The sequence below is a fragment of the Anguilla rostrata genome, chromosome 7, assembly GCF_018555375.3.
Source record: "Anguilla rostrata isolate EN2019 chromosome 7, ASM1855537v3, whole genome shotgun sequence".
In the NCBI taxonomy this organism is placed as follows: Eukaryota; Metazoa; Chordata; class Actinopteri; order Anguilliformes; family Anguillidae; genus Anguilla; species Anguilla rostrata.
Genome location: NC_057939.1, coordinates 5,825,913 through 5,841,154, shown reverse-complemented (window position 1 = coordinate 5,841,154; position 15,242 = coordinate 5,825,913). Strand labels below are relative to the sequence as shown.

General features: G+C 41.7%; 2 protein-coding genes across 12 annotated transcripts; one reads left to right on the top strand and one right to left on the bottom strand.

Moving 5' to 3' along the window:
* On the bottom strand, window positions 1–12,077 carry tymp (thymidine phosphorylase). Of its 8 annotated transcripts, none has more exons than XM_064342471.1 (14): window positions 12,013–12,076; window positions 10,072–10,248; window positions 9,368–9,506; window positions 8,585–8,714; window positions 8,193–8,430; window positions 7,814–7,963; window positions 7,158–7,360; window positions 6,569–6,667; window positions 5,315–5,444; window positions 4,739–4,857; window positions 4,466–4,628; window positions 3,180–3,407; window positions 1,724–1,864; window positions 1–295 (listed from the first exon to the last, which is right to left on the bottom strand). In XM_064342471.1, the coding sequence occupies exons 6-14, from the start codon at window positions 7,950–7,952 to the stop codon at window positions 147–149; spliced, it is 1,371 nt and encodes a 456-aa protein (XP_064198541.1). In that variant the 5' UTR covers window positions 7,953–7,963; window positions 8,193–8,430; window positions 8,585–8,714; window positions 9,368–9,506; window positions 10,072–10,248; window positions 12,013–12,076; the 3' UTR covers window positions 1–146. The 8 variants fall into 8 exon arrangements, with proteins under 8 accessions (XP_064198541.1, XP_064198540.1, XP_064198538.1 ...); XM_064342470.1 differs by having other exon boundaries at window positions 8,599–8,714; XM_064342468.1 differs by having other exon boundaries at window positions 8,193–8,714; window positions 9,368–9,570.
* On the top strand, window positions 10,726–14,675 carry cimap1b (ciliary microtubule associated protein 1B). Of its 4 annotated transcripts, none has more exons than XM_064342477.1 (8): window positions 10,726–10,817; window positions 11,499–11,574; window positions 11,834–11,957; window positions 12,276–12,479; window positions 12,576–12,677; window positions 13,684–13,805; window positions 13,954–14,094; window positions 14,353–14,675. In XM_064342477.1, the coding sequence occupies exons 3-8, from the start codon at window positions 11,840–11,842 to the stop codon at window positions 14,443–14,445; spliced, it is 780 nt and encodes a 259-aa protein (XP_064198547.1). In that variant the 5' UTR covers window positions 10,726–10,817; window positions 11,499–11,574; window positions 11,834–11,839; the 3' UTR covers window positions 14,446–14,675. The 4 variants fall into 4 exon arrangements, with proteins under 4 accessions (XP_064198547.1, XP_064198548.1, XP_064198550.1 ...); XM_064342478.1 differs by having other exon boundaries at window positions 11,499–11,589; XM_064342480.1 differs by lacking the exon at window positions 11,499–11,574 and having other exon boundaries at window positions 10,784–10,817.
* The last annotated feature ends 567 nt before the right edge of the window (window positions 14,676–15,242 follow it).

Sequence of the window (15,242 nt, the reverse complement as noted above, 5' to 3'; positions counted from 1 at the left end):
GACTGTCAGTGAATATCCATTTAATTAGCTGTCAGATTACAGATTACAGATTATTGGTTTGCGATTTTCGTTGCATTGAGGCCTTGGTTTGATTGTCCCACGGCAGAGAGAGAGGACGGCGGCTGTTCCACACCAGACCAGGTGCGTCATTCCGGAGGGATGAACTCAGAGACTAGAGGGGTGTCCTGGGCACGGTCACAGTCCAAGCTCCCGATCACCAGCGCCTCCTGAAAGCGGGCCTGGAGCTCCGCACCGAACGGCCGCCTGTCGAAGTGGACCCTGGCCCAGCGGTCACCTAAAACCCAGGGAGACCAAGTCAGCGAGCGACCCCGACGTCACACGATGCAGAAATCAACCCCGGTAGGCCAGGGGTGCGTTCAAACTGAACCCCGAGGGGGCCGCAGCGTCAGCTGGGTTTTTTGTTTTTTTGGTTTCCTTTCAATCAGCTGCCAATTGAGGCCTTGAGCACAAAGGGCCTGGGTTCATAAAGATTTTAGAGTACTGTTATGGGATCAGTTTCGCTTTTAGCTCGTACTGGATAAGGCTAGGCTGCGGGCCAGGGGAAGCTGATCCGAGATCAGTACTTTTTTTTCCTCTGAGAGGTTTTTATGACTACGGCCCAAGGTGCGTGGATTCCTCGGCCAGTCAATGACTCAAATGTGCCGAGAACACCCCCAGTCCATCTCCAGGACTGGAGTTTGCCACCTACGGTGTAGACTCCACCGAGGTGACTCTAGCACAGTTAGTCATCCAGCCGACTGAGCAATCCTGCTTAATGACACAGACCCCCCCCCCCCCCGGACTCTCTCTCCAGTCTTTCAAAACAGGGATTGAAAGCCCATCTGTTCAGACTTGCCCACAACTTCGCGCCATTGTTGTACTGTTTATACTGTAAGTATCTCTGACTGTACTGTACTCTCCACCCCTTGGATGTACTTCTGCTTTTGCTTCTCCTATTTTAATCTGTGCTGTATGGTGTCTTTGGGTTTTCGTGAAAGGTGCATTCCAAATAAAATGTATTTATTATAATTATTATTATTACCACCATACTTCCCTGTAGGGATGGTGTTTCTTGGGGCACGTGCAATGTTGGGTGTGCAGCCAAAAGCTCTGTCTTGGTCTCGTGTGACCACAGGCTGGGACACTCTTTGGCAAACTTCAGACACCTCTTGAGATGGTTCTTGTTTTCAGGTAATGGCTTTCTGCCACCCTCCCACACGGGCCAGTTTTCTGAAGAGCTTTCTAGATTTTTGAGTAGTGCCCCTTTACTCCACTTTCAGTCAGTGTACTCTGTAGCTCCTTCAGAGTGATTGTTGGCCTATCGGTGGCTTCCCTCGCGAGTTTCCTTCTTGCTTGGATGCTGAGTTTTTGAGGGACAGCCTTTTCTTAGATATTATTTTGTACCGAATATTTAAATTTATTACTAATTTATTCATTTGTATTATTTTACCTCTAACACATTCATTCACTGAACCAATAGAAGCAATCTTATTCATTTATATATATTTTTTTATTTCAATAAGTGATTTAAGGTCAAGGTTAAGGTTTACTTTATTGTCTCCCAAAGGAGAAAATAGTCTTTGTTTATTCTTTATTCACAAGCGTTAAAAGTTTACTTTTAAACGTTTACTTTCAATGCACAAATAAGGACTTCACAGACATTGCTAATGCACTCAAATCGTGATACTCACGAGAAAGTTGTAGCCTGTCAAACAAAGCTTACCTTTCTTTACCTTCATCCCCGCGGTGACCAGAAGCTCCGCCCCGACACTGTGATTGATTGGCTCTCCTGCCTTTGTGCGCCCTGCCCCCAACTTGTGAAGCACTTTGGCGATTATAATGGCATTTACCTCTAAAACTGTACCTGCAACACAAGATGCAAAGAGGGCTAAATACAAGAATGTACAAACAAAGGGCAAACTAGAACGAACTCCAGGAACTGCGTAGCTCTGATTCTGGATAGTTCCTGCCCTCTTCTAGCTCCTACAACCAGCTGGAAAAGGGTCGTTAGAATGAAATATGTTTCACCCTTTAACTGAAGAAAACTGTGGGTCAAACTGTCTTATAAGCTGAGCTTAAGTAATAATGCGGTTGTTGTGTGTTCCGTGTGTGTAAACGGGAATGTAACTATTTTTAAAAAAAACAACAACTTTTAAACACTGAGCAGGGATTTAATTGCGGAGGAGTGCTTTTGGAGTGACGTCTGGATTTAAAAAATTCAATTCGATAATGCTGCCAACTGTTGCTGTTTGTTATCCATTTTGATTGGTTACAGACAGTCCTTTCTCCCTCCGGGTTTGGGTGCGCCGCACTTGGCATTCAGGGCGGTTGAATGGTAATGGGTGGTGCATGGGCGTGCTTTGTGAATGGTAAAATGGTAAATGGACTGCGTTTATATAGCGCTTTCATCCAAAGAGCTTTACAATTGATGCCTCTCATTCGCCAGAGCAGTTAGGGATTAGGTGTCTTGCTGAAGGACACTTCGACACGCCCAGGGCGGGGTGGCTGGTGATTGGTAAAATGGCACAGAGTCAGTTGGGTGGCACCGCTCTGCACCAGCGACGTCTGCGTGAACTGGCAGGCACACGAGACACCGCCTGTATTTGAGCGGCACTGCTGTTTTTTTAATTGATATTCACCAGGTGCACTTAATCCCCCTGTAGCTATGCAAGTTGCTGTCTGTTTGTGTATTTTAAGGAACGCCCACTACACAAGGTTTACCACAGGTCCAACTGCTTTGACTATTTATTCTAATTGTGTGTTCTGTGAGAGTGGTTTATTGGTTTTATTATATATATATATATATATATATATATATATATATATATATATATATATATATATATATATATATATATATATATATATATATATATATATATATAAAGGTACCTACTTTATTAAATTGTTTGCCAAATCTGTCGGGTCTATACTTCTGTTACTGAGGTCCCATATCAGATTGTGTTGTGTGTATTACATGTATATACTGCATAGTTCTTTGAGTACCAATAGGTCCTTAGTTGTGCTTCTTGCAAAAAATGTCAGGAAAATTGGGTAAAGATCCTGCTCTTTTTATGAGCACGTTTCCTGTAGCTTCTGTATTGTGAATAAAGACGTTTAAGTCTAATAAAATACAGATGCTTTCAATAGGGTGGTTAGTGCTGAAACTGGATGTATACCTTCCGCCTGTGCTTCTAGCTCCACCTCCAACTGGGCCCGTCTCAAGACTCGGAAGTAGTCCGCGTCCGTGGAGCACAGGATTTGGGCGTTCTCTGCGGACACCCCCTGGGCCTCCAGCATGGCCTGGAACTTGCGCAAGGCCGTCCCGTCCGCCAAGGCCCGGCCGATCTCCTGCTCCCCGCTCTCTGGGGTGGGAGCCTTCCCACTAATCCACAGCAGGCGTCCTCCTGGGGAGGGACATGAGCGTGTAGACATGAGTGACGACCAGTAAGCATGATAACCAGTAAGCATGACGACCTGGAAGCATATCGACCTGTAAGCATGACAACCTATAAGCATGATAACCTGTAAGTATGACGACCTGTAAGCATGACGATCAGTAAGCATGACGACCTGGAAGCATATCGACCTGGAAGCATATCGACTTGTAAGCATGACCACCTGTAAGCATGATAACCTGCAAGCATGATGATCAGTAAGCATGACCACCTGTAAGCATGATAACCTGCAAGCATGACGATCAGTAAGCATGACGACCTGGAAGCATGATTACAAAGACTAACAGAGGTTAATCATGTCTGTGGCGCTATGTTTATACATCTTTCAGATGTTCTACTTTCTGGACATTTCTGTCCAGAAAATAGAACATCCACTAAAAGCTCTTTTTGCTTTGTTTTTCTTTATTTATTCTTTTGGTAAATTTCATGATTGATTGGTTTGCAGGAAATAAACTGCAGATTTATTTCGGGCACTCTCACAGGGTCCCTCGGCATTATTCACATTCCAAGGTCTGGGTCCAAAGCTGACCAATCAGAAGCCTGAATCCCACTTCCCTCCTCCCTTACCAGACCAGGGTCAAATACGTATTTGTTTTGGATTCAAATACTTTTCTACACTTTATTGGTCTTGTCTGGAAGCAATGAAGTAGCCTCAAAAACTCCGGTCATATTGGTCATATTGGCATGCTCAATCATACCATGCAAGAGTTTTTGAGGGACAGCCTTTTCTTAGATATTATTTTGTACCGAATATTTAAATTTATTACTAATTTATTCATTTGTATTATTTTACCTCTAACACATTCATTCACTGAACCAATAGAAGCAATCTTATTCATTAATATATATTTTTTTATTTCAGTAAGTGATTTAAGGTCAAGGTGAAGGTTTACTTTATTGTCTCCCAAAGGAGAAAATAGTCTTTGTTTATTCTGCAAGATCAACAGAGCACAGAAAAGTATTTGAATCCAAAACAAATCCGTATTTGACCCCGGTCTGTTCCTTACCCAGACAGGTGACCAGCCCCTGCAGGTCAGGAGGTCCACGGCCCTTCAGGCACTCCAGGGACTCCAGCACCTCCAGGGAGTTTCCGATGCACAGCCCGATGGGGTTGTCCATCCTGCTGAGGGCGGCTCCAGTGCGGACGCCCAGTTTGTTCCCCACTGCCACCTGCAGCGAGGGGGGGTGGGCGGGGATTGAGGGTCAGAGAAGTTAGTCAGAAATGTGACTTCATGCCCTACGGTTGTACCCGACGTCTGCGGCAGCGGGTTCCACTTTACCAGGGACTGCGCCATCTTCCTGGCGCTGGCGATGTCCTTGAACACAGCGGCCTTCCCGTACTTCACGTCCAGAATCAGGGCGCACAGAGACTCAGCCCCTTTCTTTGAGATAATCGACGCTGCGAACGGATAGGCACACAAACGGTTAGCATGCGCCATTCTGTGACTGGCAACAAAAAAAAGAAAAAACATTCCTGTGTGACAAACCAAAAGTAAAGAAAATCTGTGACTGGATTAAAACAACGCACTGCTACAGAGTACAACACACAGGGTATTGGGTTCATTGTTTCCTCAAATGTTCTCAAAGAGAAGCTAAGTTTTAATATAGTCTTTAACACGGGTAATATGTCTCTTCGATTGCTGAGGTGGCAGGTAGTGGCATCTCCATATTCTCCAACACGGGCAAGATGTTACATTACATTGCAGGCATTTGGCAGACGCTCTTATCCAGAGCAACGTACAACAAAGTATATAACCATAACCAGGAACAAGTGTGTCGGAAAAACCCTAGAGAGAAGTACCGTTCCAAGATGTGGCAGGTATGTGGAGTTTGAGCGTACCTGACCTGCTCCTCACCTGTAACGAGTGGCATGCTGTCCACAGTGGCGGTGGCATCCCTAATGGCGTACAGCACCTTATCGGCCGGGACCAGGTTCTCCGTCTGACCCACAATGCAACAGCCGACTTCCTCTAAAATCTTCTTCATCTGCAGTTGTCAAAGGAAGGAGCTGAGAGACAGCAATGTGCCGGATGACAAGCTGAGATCTGGCTGTGTTTAGGGTCGTATTTACGCGTTCACGCGTTAGTTAGAAAGCAAACGAATGCAGGAGAAAATAACCCGGGAACTACGAAGTGCAGGAGCAAGAAACAAGCCTGAGGATTCGTAAGAAAGCAACGAAAACCGAGCAAAGACTGAGCAAACACAGCAAACTAAAATACAGCCCAGGTGAGGCTAATGGCTAACGACAAACAGGTGGGGAAAACTAATCAACCAAAAAAACAATAATAGAAAAACTAACGAGGGAACAAGCTAAACAACCAGACACACTCAGGAAATAGGTGTGGACACATCATAAAGAGAAGCCAAGCAGGGGAGAGCATGGGCAGGCCTAAGAAGTTCAGAAGTTCACCGGCCTCCAGGAACCATGACGCTAACCCACTGTATGTACTGTCACTGAAGCAACAGGGAAAACAAGATAAAATGGGTGCAGCAGCTCTGCAAAAACCCAGACAGGGAACAATGTGAACTTTAGAAAGGCATCCTAAACAGAAGAGCTGATCTTTCTAGCAGCGTTCAGCAAAAGGTACCTTCTGACTTTCATGGCTCAGACAAAGCAGCTCCGTATTTGGCCGAGATTACTATTACATAAGCTGGTGTTCATCATAAGACAAAGGAGTATGGGTGACATGAATGCCCAAATTCGTCCCTCACTGTCATGCACCTATGAATGAAATTATTCTGTTCTCCTGCATGTATTGTATTAAAATAACACTTAAGGGCAGAGTAGAGCCCAGCTGCAGACCTGTTTTGGATGATTTCTTTTTGTTTTTGTTTTGCCAGATGTAGACTGTGTGAGCCTGTTTCACTGCAAGCTCTTCATTCCTCCTGAAGGTGCAATCAACTGTCAGGTCAATGTCCGCACAGCCCTCAGTTCAGACAGACGTGTTGGGCACATCAGATTAGATTTAAGGTTAACCGGTGTGGTGTGCGTGTGTGTGTGTGTGTTTATTTTGTTTGCTTGAGGCATATCAAACATTGAAAGCAAAATCGCTAACGCCATCCACTCCCGTGACTCAGTGTTGAGATGTACCACGCGTGTTTGCGCTTACCTGGCCAACGGATTGATCGATGCTGAACCCCGGAATGGACTCCAGCTTGTCCAGCGTTCCACCTGTGTGAGCCAAGCCTCTGCCACTGATCATGGGCACCTGCCAAACACGCCTCACGTTGCCAAGACTACATGGGACAACACACTTCTGGCCAGTCACAGCTTGAAGCATAGCCAATACAGCCAGGTCAACGTACAACGTCGTTGATCCTTGTTTTTTTGGAATTTGTAATATGTACCAAGAATGAGTATTGAGATCGAAACCAGTTTTTATGTTACGAAAGTAATGCTTTTAATTAATTACACATAATTAGAAATAGCTGATTTTTAATTTTTTTTAATAAAAGCCATGGTGTGGAGGTAAGTTTCAGCTGTCTGCAATACCTTGATACGTCCTTGGACCTTTAGGCAAGTAATTTCTAATTCTAGTCAACATTCTCCTTTGGGCACAAAGACCACTTTCATGCAACTGGGCCACATGTTACAAAACTGCATGAAGCCGTGCTAAGAGAAACGTAGCTCACCACGAGCAGGCACGAGCTCTGATTGGCTATCAGCAGCAGCAAATGGGCTCCAGCTACGATACCCACCTTATAGCCGCAGGCCGCTAGTGCCGGGGCCAGGGGTAGGCTGACCTTGTCTCCCACCCCACCCGTGGAATGCTTGTCCATCACGAGCCCCGCCCACTCCGCCGGCCAGGCGAGCACCTCTCCGGACAGCATCATCTCGCGCGTCAGTGCCAGCGTCTCCTCGGCAACCATGCCCTTCTGCCAAATTGCCATCAGCATGGCCCCTAGGGGGCAGTACACAGCTCTCGATCGGCCTGCCTCCAGTCCTGCCCCAAGCTTGAGCAGGCTAATCCAAACACTGACATTTATATATAAATATATATATATATATATATATATATATATATATATCCAAGTTACCAACAAGGATCAACAGATCTTAATGGCACGTAAACAAATACATTTCGTGAGAATGTAAATGAGGAAAAGCTAGGCTGAGCCTTTATGTTTACTGGTGAAGGTGGTGTGTCTGCCTCAATAAACAGAGAGAGAGAGGGCATACAGCAGCTCAATGAGATCTCTAGCTGTTGAATGAGATGTGCTTTGCTAGGGTTGTAGCGAAAACCTACGGACGGTAAATCTCCAGAAACAGGGTCGGCCAGTCCTGTCCTAGACACAACAGGGCAGTAAATCCACAACAGTGTGTTCATTACTATAAAATGATAATTGTACCTTACCTATCTGGGCTTCTTGAATTGTCCTGTTTTTGACGGCCAGCACGAACGCTCGAATCTCCTCCGAGGTGAACTGTTCCCCATCCCTCTTCTTCCGGATCAGCTCGGGGAAGCTAACCGCATTCTCCATATGATTCTCCATTTGATTTAGACCTGCCAGTCACAGATTTCATAAACATGCATACGGTACACAGTAATTTACCTCTTTTATATGCACTTCTGATGATAGTAACTTAAAATAAATTAATGTTTGATACCGGGGCGTGAATAATTATTAATTTCATTTTGCTGTTATATGTATATATTTGGATTTGTACTCCACACTTTTAGATATGTTAAAGTGTCGATTCTAAGTTTTTATTAAAGGGTATTTTTTAGGCACCTTGGTTTCACCGTGTAGAAATGACAGAACTTTTTACACACAGGCCCTCATTTCAGGGCACCGTAATGTTTGGGACAAATGGCTTCACGGGCGTTTCTGGAAGAGTGAGATGCATTCAGTTGTCTTCTTAATGCAGATATAAGAGAGCCTTTAGTATCCAGTAGTTCTAGGCCTTTGATCGCCTTTGGAGTATGTTATTGGCATTTGCCAACATGAGGACCAGAGTTGTGCCAATCCACTATGAGAATGAGAAATAAGAAAACAACTGTCAGAGGCAAAGGCTAAACCTTAAGCTAACCAAAATGATTTTTTTGAAACATCATTAAGAGAGCACTGGTGAGTTCAATCACAAAGGGCCTGGTAAGCCAAGGAAGAGCTCTACAGGTGATGACTGAAGAACTCTCACCATATTGAGGAAAAACCTCCAAACACCTGTCAGACAGATCAGAAATACTCTTCAGGAAGCTGGCGTTGCTCTGTCAGTGAGTACTGTCCACAGAAGACAGAACTACAGAGGCTACACTGCAGGATGCAAACCACTAGTTAGATGCAAAAACAGGATGGGCAGGTTGCACAAACAGCCAGCGGCATTATGTTAAAAAAAAAAAAAAAAATCTTGTGGATAAATGAGATCAAGATTCACTTTTACAAGTGTCATGGCAAGTGTTAAGTGTGGAAGCAACTTCCAGAGATCAAAGCACCCCCCCCCCCCCACCACCAACAATTTTAAATAATTGTTATTCATTTTGATTATCTTAATGCAATTCTGTACTACTAGTACTGTATTACTATTATAACTGATGTTTTTCTTGTTTGAAATCCAAATCTATAACTTCAAAAACAAACTGTTAAATGAACTCTTTGCAATAAATTTACAATTTTGCATTTGCGAAATTTGCCATCCTATGGTGTGAAACAACATCATCTTTGTGATGTCAAGTTGATTTGTTGCCTAGTCTTGAACCTCGCACTTCTTGTCTAAATCAAGCCTAGTTTCTAATTCCCCTTACCCCGATTCTCAGTACCTTCCTTGTTTCCTTTAGATAGAACAGTTCTCCTAGTCACTTTTAGTTTTTGTTTCATGCACTTTGTTTCAGTGCTGCCCTGTTTGTCGAGTCTTTCGTGTTTGTCTTAATCGCGTCTCGTTTTGTGTTCTCTCTTTCTCCCCAGTTTACCTCCCCAGCTCCAACCTTCCGGTCCAGCCGGAGCCAAAGGAATCCCTTCCAGCGCCACGCCAAGCCGGATTCCGGACCACCTCCTCACCAACCCTCAGGGTCCCTGCTTCAATCCTGCCCTGGTTCCTACCACCCCCTGCTGTTTAATCAAAGATCTCTTTCTGAATTCCATACACCGCTGTCTCTGTCCTGCATTTTGGGTCCTGCCAAGCACGGAACGTAACATTAAACCCTTAATATAATTAATTTTCTGTCACACCACATGAGTATGTTAGGATACAGTATTGAAAATTAAGAAAAGCTGAGATTAAAACTATTAAATTTTATCATCATAATTATAATTTATCATGTAGGCAACACTTTTCAGCAGCCAAGTCTGCGCAACACAACTAAATTTTTCGCATGACTTCCATTTGAAGATAATTTTTTAAAAATGCTTTAACATCAACCACCTGTGTGCGTGTGTGTGCCTGTGTGAGTGTAATGCATATGATCATATGATCACAAAAATAACGAAAAATTGTTCATGCCCTGTGTCAAGTTTTTAGTTTGTTATACATTGCCACATTTGTAGATCTAAAACTTTATCAACATGTTGCCGGGTTTACAGTTGGTTGACTGGGCTATGCTTCTAGCCATGACACCAACGAATTTTAGCAGTTGAGTACAAAAAAACCAAGGTATTCGGGTGTAATTAATCTTACCTGCGCGTTTCTTACAGTAGAAACCGAAAGTCACAGTGTACAGACGACAGTCCCGGATCCACCTGGATACCGCTATTTATCCAGTCTACTCTGGCCAATCAGGATTCACGGGCGACAGTTTCTGTTTTTGTTATTTCCATCAATGAGCTGTTAAACAAAACCCTTTAGCATCGTATCCTGCAAAAAGAAATACATTAATTAAAATAATATAAAATACAAAAAAGAAGAAAATTAATTAAAATAATATAAAATACAAAAAAGAAGAAAAATTACTGCCTTTACTTTATTATTTGTAGTATGTTGACAGTAAGAAAACGTTTTAAAAATTTCTTATGCTTTATTTTCTTACTTCACTTGCTCCGATTTTACGCGGATTAGCTTTCTAAAATGTTGAATCGCAGTGCCCTCTGTCAGATTTCTGTAGCAAGTGTTCTGAATATTTTACCCCTGAACACTTTTCAAGCACCACTACCAAGAGTATCAGCATTAAATTACATCGGATGAATATAACTATATAGAATCTTGTAATAATTTGTTACAAGATAAATGTAACAAATAAGAAACACTTAGGACTTATTTTTTAAAAGTCACTGAGCAGGATATCCCGCACGTCACTCAAAGCTATCGCCATGGTAACTGTGCGCGTTCATCACCAAGAAACAAGTTATAAACAATCAGAGCATTGTGTGGGGCCAGCTCGGCATGCTGCAACCTCCAGAGTGCTGAGCCGAAGATATTTTTGACAGGTTTTCCATGATTTTTTAAAAATTATGAATAGACGGTTCTATTGTTTCTGGAAGATAAATAAATGCATATAGTAAATATATTGATTAGATTAAATTGAATGATTTATACGTTTTACTATCTAGCTAGCATGATAAATAGGTATTTTGACTGTAGCTAGTAGTCTAATTTAGCTAGATTAAACATATGCTGAGCGGACATTTGTGGATGTTAAACTCATTATTAATTTCATTGAATTGTATTGCCTAGTCTTGAGATTATGTCAATTTTGTGATCCAGCTAGCTAGCGAGTTAACGTTAGCTTTCCACGAGCATCGTTAATCAACCGTAAACAAAACTTAAAAACTTGTGTTATCGAAGTAATGAGCAGTTAAGATGTTAAGTTTTCACTGAGATTTGGTTTCAGATTTGATGCTCAACTTTTAAACGACTGTTAATGAAGGAAACGTAAAAATCTTAACATGTGCTGTGTTCAACTATTCAACTAGGCTGGAATACTAATTAGCAAACGACCTGAAGCCTGTTTATTGTAGGTCTATTCCACTGTTTAATACCCCATCCCATATGCTTGCAAGTGACGTTATATTCTATAGCAATTACCATGAAGCATAACTTAAAAAATTTTTTTTAGCCACGTGTTATTTATATAAAAGAATCACGGGGTGCTTTTTTCGGTTCACCAGGTGTTCACATGGGGCGGCGTTGACTTGTGCTATTGGTTTGCTGGACCCGTTTTACTCCATTGTTACGTCTGAAACGGTAGAGTACATCACAGTAGATACACACCTTGAAAAGTGTCAGTCATACTGTTTATCAGAACAGTAATACTTTTTCTTTCATTAGTACACGTCTACCTGTGAAGACAGCATTTACAGGGATTGGGAAATGTTATTTTAAAACTTATTTGTTCTCGTTTGAATTCAAAGGTAAAACTTAAAAATAATTTTAAAATGTGTGACTTTATTGACAATTAGTGCATTGTCAGTGTAACTTTATTATTTTCCTGTTCCACTTTCAGGACAAAATGTCAGATGGTGAGACGGATGCGTGGGTAGGCGTATGGAGGCCTCACAAGCCAAAAGGACCCATTGCTGCCCTTTACAGCAGTCCTGGACCAAAATACGCCCTTCCTGGTAGCACAGGTATAATGAGCGATGGTGTCATGCTGTCGATTGATCTTGAAGTCAAATAATTTACCTTTTAGTTGACTGACAATATTCCGCATTGTGATGGCATTGGGATCCCAGGCAACTATATGGTCCACTTTATGGCTCCCTGCAACAAGAAAACAATACAGAAAATAATGAAATTACTTTAAAATTGATGGGTTAGTAAATGAGACAAATCCCTGCAGTGATTTTGGACTATTGCACATGAATCCCCAATTTACCTTTCAAGCTTTATGTGATTGCTGTTGTGCTTTTTCTTCATTTTTCTTTTAAAAAAAAAAAAAAAAAAAGGAAATGATTTTCATGATCCGAGGAAACTAAAAGCACCGGCATTCAGTTTTGGCATTCGTCGCAGTCAGCTATCATCAGACCTCTCCCCTGGGCCGGGCTACCTTGTCCCAGCCAACATCACCAGGATAGGACGAAGTGGAACACCAGCCTACTCACTTTATAGCCGTCCCAAAGATTCCCTCCGCTTCCAGACTCCTGGGCCAGGCCAGTTGCATACGATGCTAAAGGCAAACCCATTTTATTCAAAATGTTTCTGCTTCAGGGGTGGGTTATTCATAGCAAATTCCTATTCTTTCCCAGGCAAATATGCTCCAGAAAGAGCCGGAAAGTCTGCATTTTACAGTTCCCCTGCATACTCAATGTCAGCACGGACAGGAGGCTTCTTTAATCCTACATCCCCAGGTAATAAATTCATTTATAATATATAGCCTAAACATGCCTCTTTGATTAAGCCATGCATCAATACTACATTGAGAGTGAGGGTAGCTGCCCACAAAATTCATGACTTGGGTATAATGTGAATGCTAGTTTTTGTGCAGCCAATTTTCTTATTCAAATAAGGCTGTGGAAAATGTGCTAAGTTTCCATCTTTCTTCCTTTAATGCGTTACTACAGTGCAGATTTGGCTCATTGTCAATCAAAAATTAGGTGCCTTATTTCAGTTTAATTTGAAGGCAACTATCACATGCATCCTTCACCAGGAGGGATATCCCATAGGTCTTTGTGATTTCCTTAGGCTTCTCACTACCGTTAAGTCCTGCAGACATACTGAAATAATAAACTGGTGAAAAGTTAAACTTTAAAAAGTAGCTGAACTAGTGGCTAGTTATGTAGTTAGTTGCAACATAAAACTAATTTTGTTTTACTTTAAATAGAGAATCAGGACAATTACTGCTACAATGACAGAATCCGTATTTATTTGCTTGGGTCTCTTGGTTGGAAAGAGAAAGCAGTCAGCTGTAACACTAAAAACGCTGATCTTGTGTGGGTATGAGAACGCTCTGTGACATCATCCTGCCTTCAAAGTGTGTCCAAAGTTCATCGCCTTTTGAGGTTCCTTTTCCGTGAGGCAGCTGCCTTCTAATTGGGACACAGCCAATGTGTTTTTTAGCACGTAAACATTCCTCTTACGGCTACATAGTAATGAAGGGTCTACAAAAGAATAATTAAGACCCTTGTTCACAAATGTGATTGGAACAAAAAACAGTATACACAGGGGCCCCCAGGACTTGAGTTTGAGAATCTTTGATTCAGAAGTTTTGCATGCCGTAATTGACATTTTTAAACTGTTTTTGGAATACAGATAAAATTATCCTTAAAATGTATTCCACAATGAAGTTCTCTTTTGATAGAGGGCAAATTGTGTGTACTGAATGATCAGTAGTGTTTTCCTTCTTGTGGTAATCAGGACCTGCTGCTTATACGTTGCCCTCCGTACTGGGAACCAGGACTGTGAACAAACCCTCTGCCCCAAACTTCTCCCTCACTGGAAGGAGCAAGGTTGGCAGCTTTCATGAGGACCTTCAAAAGGTAAAGGACATAACCTACACCCAGCAAGTATCACACTAAACAGTATGCATGCATTACATACCCTTCAGTCCTGAAATTGTGCTGTTGTGTGGGAAGTGCTTCAGTGTGTTATGAATGCGAGTGTAGTATTAATTATTTTATCATGCAGACACCAGGGCCTGGAACTTACAAAATGGTGGAACCCAGCAGCTACAAATACAAACCTCCCCAGTACAGCATGATTGGCCGCAATATGATGCCTGGAGATCTCACAGAGAAGCCAGGACCTGGAGCCTACCGGCCAGAAGTAGTCAGTATTATACATGAACACGTATATCTTATTGTGGTACAGTACATATTCAAGCCAAAATACAGTTTTTCTTTCATTTCAGTTTTGCCACAAATGCTGTTTTTTCACATTAAGATTTCAGCCATTGCTGAAAAACAAAATTGAAAGTCAAAAGTTATAAATTCATATAAAGTGTATTTTGGCTTGACTGAACTTGGCCTGACAGGCTGTTTTTAGCTCAAATCCCAAACTAAGTTATTCATTTCTCTTTTTTCCCAGGTCACTTTCACAAGGAGGAAATCCCCATGTTTCTCTTTTGGAATCCGACATTCCGAGTTTTCTACTCCTGTCTTTTTGGACAAAGAAGACTAGTCTCCTGCTGCATATATTATCACTTTGTCATGAGTGTAAAGACATCGCTCAACAATGTGCTGAAGAAAAAAAAACTGCAAAGCATCTCATGATTAACACGATTGCTGCTGAGTATTTGTGATTGTAACAGAAAATCATAACTGAATCATTTCTAAGAGGACTAACCCTAATGCTGTGCACCTAATACAAGCTAAATAAATGCAAGGAACTGGCTGAAGCCAGGACTCATACTTTGATGGCATGGTTTTGTTCTGTTTGGAGGAGAAAAAGAAAATACATTAGGCAAGATGAGAAATGCAAGTTGTCAACACCTTCCTTCTGCAGAACCAAAAAAATAAATAAAATTTAAAATGCAAAGCACTTCATACACAGTACAATTCAGCTTTAAGTAGAGTTAAGAGTGGTTCATTTTTCTACACCTTGTCAATACAAAATGTTATGATATTCTTTCAAATCTAGTAAACATAATTTAAATGTTGTCTGTGACAGATTATGTCTGAATAGTGTAATGTCAAAGGAGAAATATAAAAAATATTGATCTTATTTGGTGATGTGATTTGAAAAAAAATACATTGGTGTAAACATAGCATCACAATTGGAATGTGGAATGCAGAAATTATGCTAAATGTTCCTCTCCATAAGTAAGTGATTGTTTAAATTAATGCATCCATTTATATCCACTATTGATTCCTTTGATTTTCTCAAATATTGATCATTGATATGCGCTATTGATTCATTTGATTTTCTCAAATATTGATCATTGATATTGATCCACTTTTGACAACATCACAGTTTAA

What these genes read in the sequence shown, in the direction of transcription:
- tymp (XM_064342475.1), bottom strand. Translation starts at nt 7,952, where the DNA reads ATGGAGAATCATATGGAGAATGCGGTTAGCTTCCCCGAGCTGATCCGG. An exon ending in TAGCGGCCTGCGGCTATAAG is followed by an intron (nt 6,668 to 7,157) that starts GTGGGTATCGTA and finishes CGTGTTTGGCAG; the next exon opens with GTGCCCATGATCAGTGGCAG. An exon ending in GGAAGATGGCGCAGTCCCTG is followed by an intron (nt 4,629 to 4,738) that starts GTAAAGTGGAAC and finishes CCCTCGCTGCAG; the next exon opens with GTGGCAGTGGGGAACAAACT.
- cimap1b (XM_064342477.1), top strand. Translation starts at nt 11,840, where the DNA reads ATGTCAGATGGTGAGACGGATGCGTGGGTAGGCGTATGGAGGCCTCAC. An exon ending in CTTTAATCCTACATCCCCAG is followed by an intron (nt 12,678 to 13,683) that starts GTAATAAATTCA and finishes TGTGGTAATCAG; the next exon opens with GACCTGCTGCTTATACGTTG. An exon ending in GAGCCTACCGGCCAGAAGTA is followed by an intron (nt 14,095 to 14,352) that starts GTCAGTATTATA and finishes CTTTTTTCCCAG; the next exon opens with GTCACTTTCACAAGGAGGAA.